We start from the raw sequence: 5,732 nt of genomic DNA, 5'->3' as shown, positions 1-5,732 counted from the left end.
GAGCCGCTGCCACCCAAATCGGGAGGCTGAGCGGGGAGCGCTGGCCGGAAGGCCCAGCTGCGCCGCCTCCAGCAGCTGTGTGGCCTTGAGCCAGCCACTCTGCTTTTCAGAGCCTCAGCTGGCCCACCTGAAAAACGAAAACAAGACGCCTACCGTGCAGTGTTATTGTGAGGATTTGCACGATGATGGGCGTAGAATTTGTGGTGCACAATTGGTGATGAATGAATTTTCTTCCGTTCCTCCCCCACCCTCTCTTTGAACCTGCGGACTGAGGAAGGACGCCCCCATCCTCCCACACAGGCCTGTGTTCCAGCGCCTGCCACACTGTGGAGTGATGTGTCCACACAACTGTCCCCCGCCCATCTGTCAGACTGTGGGGGCAGGGATTCCCCGTTCCAGGAAAACACCGTGCAGAGGAGGGGCTCTGGCAGGGTGGCATGAAAGTGGAATATGCCACCCAAATACCCGCCAGGCTAGAGGGCCCTGGGGGAGTACAGGGGGCGAGTCCCTCAGAAGCCCAGCCCAGGTACCTGGCCACAGCTCCACCTGGGGTGGGTCCCAGTGTGAAGCAGAAGGGCATTGTTTGGAGCCCCTCCCCTCTCCTCTAGGTGGGGGTTGGGGGATTTGTTCCAGGGCTGTGGACCCTGCAGGGTGGGATGCACCCCCGCTCATGACACTGCCCGCAGGTACCGCTATTACCAGAATGTGTGCACGCAAAGCTACTCCTTCGTGTGGTGGGACTGGGCCCGCTGGGAGCGAGAGATAGACTGGATGGCGCTGAATGGCATCAACCTGGCACTGGCCTGGAGCGGCCAGGAGGCCATCTGGCAGAGGGTGCGTGCCCACTGTCCCCTCCCCACCCTCCTGCCTATGGCGGGAGCCACCCTAGGTGTTTTCACCCGCCCCCCAGTATGGGCACAGTGTCTCTCTCTAGAAGTGCTTTCAGCGTGCACAATGGCTCTGGCCTCCTGAAAACTGAGGCTTCCGGCTGGGCGCGGTGGCTCACGCCTCAGCACTTTGGGAGGCCGAGGCGGGCAGATCACGAGGTCAGGAGATCGAGACCATCCTGGCCAACATGGTGAAACCGTGTCTCTACTAAAATACAAAAAATTAGCCTGGTGTGGTGGCACACACCTGTAGTCCCAGCTACTTGGGAGCCTGAGGCAGGGGACTCGCTACCCGGGAGGTGGAGGTCGCAGTGAGCCGAGATCGTGCCACTGCACTCCAGCCTGGGCAACAGAGCGAGACTCTGTCAAAAAAAAAAAAAAAAAAAACTGAGGCTTCCAGTTTGAGGAGTGGGGCTCCTTCCCCCATCTCCCCTATGCGGCCAATCACCTGGTCCCTTGGATCCAACTCATGGTCAGCTCTAGATCTGCCTCCCTGGAAACCTCCGTGCCGCACCGGCTGCTCCAGGTGCTGTTTAAGCTCTTCACACAGCTGCCCTGCCCTTCTGTCTGGCACCCTTGCTCATGAAGCCTTCTAAGGCCTTCCTCTTGGGAGAAAGCCCCTTTGTGCCCCATCTCCTCACCCATGCGACAAAGGTGTCCCAGTGAACTCACCTATTCACAGGTCTCTTTCCTCTGGGCTGTGGGCTCCCTGATAGCAGGGGTCAGATTTTGTCTCAGTAGCCCTAGCGCCCAGCACAAAGAAGCAATGAGTGAATGGTTGTTGAATGAATGAATGAATGAATGAATGAAGACGAATATATATCTATGTGTGGGCCCTTCCTCCTCAGGTGTACCTGGCCTTGGGCCTGACCCAGACAGAGATCAATGAGTTCTTTACTGGTCCTGCCTTCCTGGCCTGGGGGCGAATGGGCAACCTGCACACCTGGGATGGCCCCCTGCCCCCCTCCTGGCACATCAAGCAGCTTTACCTGCAGGTAAAAGGATGGAAAAGAGAAGGGGCAGAATCGGTGACAGATGGCCACGGGCCCAGGAAGGGTGGTATTGGGCTGGCCCTGGGGCTCTTAACTGAGGCGGGGGGGCTCCGTGTGTCCTGGGAGATGAGGGCCTCCCCATAGGACAGCAGTGGCCATGCTCACCACCCTTCCTTCTGTTCCTCCAGCACCGGGTCCTGGACCGGATGCGCTCCTTTGGCATGACCCCAGTGCTACCTGCATTCGCAGGGCATGTTCCCGAGGCTGTCACCAGGTAAGGTGCCGCTCACCTCCTCCACTTAGCTCAGAGAGGGAATTTTATTCCCGTCTAGAACATGACTTAAAAACTTAAGCTTTGGGCTGGGCGCAGTGGCTTACCCCTGTAATCCCAGCGCTTTGGGAGGCCGAATTGGGCAGATCACCTGAGGTCAGGAGTTCGAGACCAGCCTGACCAACGTGGTGAAACCGCGTCTCTACTAAAAATATAAAAATTAGCTGGGCATGGTGGCATGCGCCTATAATCCCATCTACTCAGGAGGCTGAGGCAGGAGAATTGCTTAAACCCGGGAGACAGACATTGTAGTGAATCAAAATCTCACCATTGCACTCCAGCCTGGGCAACAAGAGCGAAACTCTGTCTCAAACAAACAAACAAACTTAAGCTCTGGATGTAGGCCTGTGTTTGCTTTCTGACTCTGCTACTAACTACCTGTGTGACTTCGGGCAGATGACATGACTGCTCTGTGCCTCAGTTTCCTTACTTGTAAAATGGAATCTCTACCCACTTGGCTGTAGGGTTTGTAATTATCTCTTGATCTATCTGTGACTTTGCACAGAGTGCTAGCAAATGGCAGCCCTCACGAGTGGCTGCAGGGGTGCTCCAGTCCCTCCTCTCCTGCTCCTCTGTGCTTCCCAGCCATCCTCTCACATGTGGTTGGGGAAAGTCTTCAAGGCCCACCTGAGACCTCCCCTCCTTCAGGAAGACTTGCTAGTGCCCCCCCCCCATGTCCTCCTTTGCACCTGCTAGTGTCTGGCTCCCACACTCTCACAGGACTTCATGTATGCCCGTGGCCTCCCTGCCTGCCTCTTTGCCCCCATCACCAGGTGGCAGGAAACTATTCATTCAATAAACTTGGTCCAGCTCTCTGCAGCTGCCAGACCTGGCTCTGTGCTGGGTCCTAGGAGGCGGCAAGAAACATGCCCGAGGCCTTACCCCTGATAGGGGAGATATGTTGGCTGAAGGATACAATGTGGTGACAAGGACAGGAATATATGTGGGTTCCCTTCTCCTCTGCCAGGAGAGAGGGGCAGGAAGGGCTCAGGGCAGAGCCCAGCGTTGAAAAACGAGTGTTGCTTAGACGCCATGGCTCATGCCTATAATCCTAGCATTTTGGGAGGCTAAGGCGGGTGGATCACCTGAGGTCAGGAGTTCAAGACCAGCCTGGCCAACATGACGAAACCCCATCTCTACTAAAAGTACAAAAATTAGCCAGGCGTGCTGGTGGGCTCCTGTAATCCCAGCTACTCGGTAGGCTGAGGCAGGGGAATCTCTTGAAACCAGGGGCGGAGATTATAGTGAGCCAAGATCATGCCACTTCACTCTAGCCTGGGCGACAGAGTGAGACTCTATCTCAAAAAAAAAAAAAAAAGAATATTAAACGCCTCATGTTCTTACTCATAGTGGGAGTTGCACAATGAGAACACATGGACACAGAGGGGAACATCACACACCGGGGCCTGTCGGGGGGTGGGGGTCAAGGGGAGAGCTAGCATTAGGGCAAATACTTAATGCATGCGGGGCTGAAAACCCAGATGACAGGTTGATGGGTGCAGCAAACCACCATGGCACATGTATACCTATGCAACAAACCTGCATGTTCTGCACATGTATCCTGAAACTAAAAGTGTAATTAAAAAAGAGAGAGAGAGAGAAAGGAAGGAAGGAAGAAAGAAAGAAAGAGGAGTGTTGCTTGTTTCTGGCCATAGGAAGGGGACAGATAGTGAAAGTTTTTCAGCGAAGGTGGCCAGGGAAGGAGAGGAAACGACTCTAGGCAGAGAGCACAGCCTGTACAAGCCATAGGGGCGAGAGAAACCGGGATGTGCCCTGGGAGTTGTAGAGAAGTTGGCGAGGCTGCTGAGGGGCTGTGGGCCATGATGTACCCTATGGTGGCTTCCATGAAATGTCTGAGCTTTTGCTTCCCACTAGGGTGTTCCCTCAGGTCAATGTCACGAAGATGGGCAGTTGGGGACACTTCAACTGTTCCTACTCCTGCTCCTTCCTTCTGGCTCCGGAAGACCCCATGTTCCCCGTCATCGGGAGCCTCTTCCTGCGAGAGCTGGTCAAAGAGTTTGGCACAGACCACATCTATGGGGCCGACACTTTCAACGAGATGCAGCCACCCTCCTCAGCACCCTCCTACCTTGCCGCAGCCACCACGGCCGTCTATGAGGCCATGATTGCAGGTACAGTGCCTGGCGGAGGTGGGAGAGCCCCCCAAACCCTCATAAAGAAGGGAGTAGCAGATGTCAACAGGGGTAGGCAGAGGGACTGGAATAATGCCTCGCCATAGCACACAGCACTTTACAGTTTACCAAGCACTTGTACACATGCGTCGTCTCAGTGAATCCCACTGTGGTTGAGAGGTGAGCTCTGGAGGTTGACAACCTGGGTCACACCTGGCGCTCCTATTTCCTGGCCGTGTGACTTATGACTTCTGACCTCATTGCCAGTGTCTCATTTGTTTTCTCATTTCCCTGTAAACAGGGAATACCTCATAGGTAGAGTAACGCCTGGCCCAGCGCGAAGGCCACTAAGGGCTAGCGATGAACAAGGACTTTGTTTGGTCTCTGTGTGGTTGCTGAGGTAGGCACTGCAGGCAGGAGGTGAGTGGATGCGCCTAAAGGCACTAAGTGCCCATCCTGCTACAAAACCGTGAAGCCAGGGCTCCTTCCTGCCACTTACGAGGAGTGGAGGGGAGGGCGCCCAAGTCAGGAATGACTTGGTGGAGAGGCGTCTCTGTTGGCCAGGAAGAGAACAGATCAGCTTAGCCTTTCTTGAGCAGCACTGCTCTGATGTGGCCCAAACCAGCAGCAGCAGCACCCTGAGCTGTGAGATAGCAAATTCTGAAGCAGAAGCTACATTTTTTTTTTTTTTTTTTTTTTGAGACAGAGTCTTACTCTGTTGCCCAGGTTGGAGTGCAGTGGCACAATCTCGTCTCACTGCAACCTTCATCTCCTAGGTTCAAGTGATTCTCCTGCCTCAGTCTCCCGAGTAGTTGGGACTACAGGCACGCACCACCACGCCCGGCAATTTTTGTTGGTTTGTTTTGAGATAGAGTCTCACTCTGTCGCCCAGGCTGGAGTACAGTGGCATGATCTCAGTTCACTGCAACCTCTGCCTCCTGAGTTCAAGCGATTCTCCTGCCTCAGCCTCCTGAGTAGCTGGGATTACAGGTGGCCCCCACCACGCCTGGCTAATTTTTGTATTTTAGTAGAGACAGGGTTACACTATGTAGGACAAGCTGGTCTTGAACTCCTGACCTCAAATGATCCGCCCACTTCAGCCTCCCAAAATGCTGGGATTATAGGTGTGAGCCACCTCGTCTGGCCAATTTTTGTATTTTTAGTAGAGACAGGGTTTCACCATGGTGGCCAGGCTGGTCTCAAATTCCTGACCTCAGGTGATCCACCCACCTCGGCCTCCCAAAGTACTGGGATTACAGGCGTGCGTGGGATTACTATGCCTGGCCTTGATTTTGTTTTTGAGATAGAGTCTTACTCTGTCACCCAGACTGGAGTGCAGTGGCACAATCTCGGCTTACTACAACTTCTGCCTCATGGGTTCAAGTGATTC

The 5,732-nt window shown here is 54.5% G+C and overlaps 1 protein-coding gene across 1 annotated transcript in view; it reads left to right on the top strand.

The window, feature by feature from the left end:
• The window catches only part of NAGLU (N-acetylglucosaminidase, alpha), a 35,958-nt gene that overhangs the window by 27,684 nt on the left and 2,542 nt on the right, over positions 1–5,732 (top strand). Inside the window, exons 5-9 of the mRNA XM_011999024.1 lie at positions 384–526; positions 609–834; positions 1,736–1,882; positions 2,068–2,153; positions 4,086–4,342. Of these exons, the coding sequence (XP_011854414.1) occupies positions 384–526; positions 609–834; positions 1,736–1,882; positions 2,068–2,153; positions 4,086–4,342 (859 nt within the window). The remainder of the gene's footprint in view (positions 1–383; positions 527–608; positions 835–1,735; positions 1,883–2,067; positions 2,154–4,085; positions 4,343–5,732) is intronic.

This window comes from Mandrillus leucophaeus, unplaced genomic scaffold (genome assembly GCF_000951045.1).
Source record: "Mandrillus leucophaeus isolate KB7577 unplaced genomic scaffold, Mleu.le_1.0 Scaffold58, whole genome shotgun sequence".
NCBI lineage: Eukaryota > Metazoa > Chordata > Mammalia > Primates > Cercopithecidae > Mandrillus > Mandrillus leucophaeus.
This window is presented reverse-complemented; position numbering and strand designations above follow the sequence as displayed.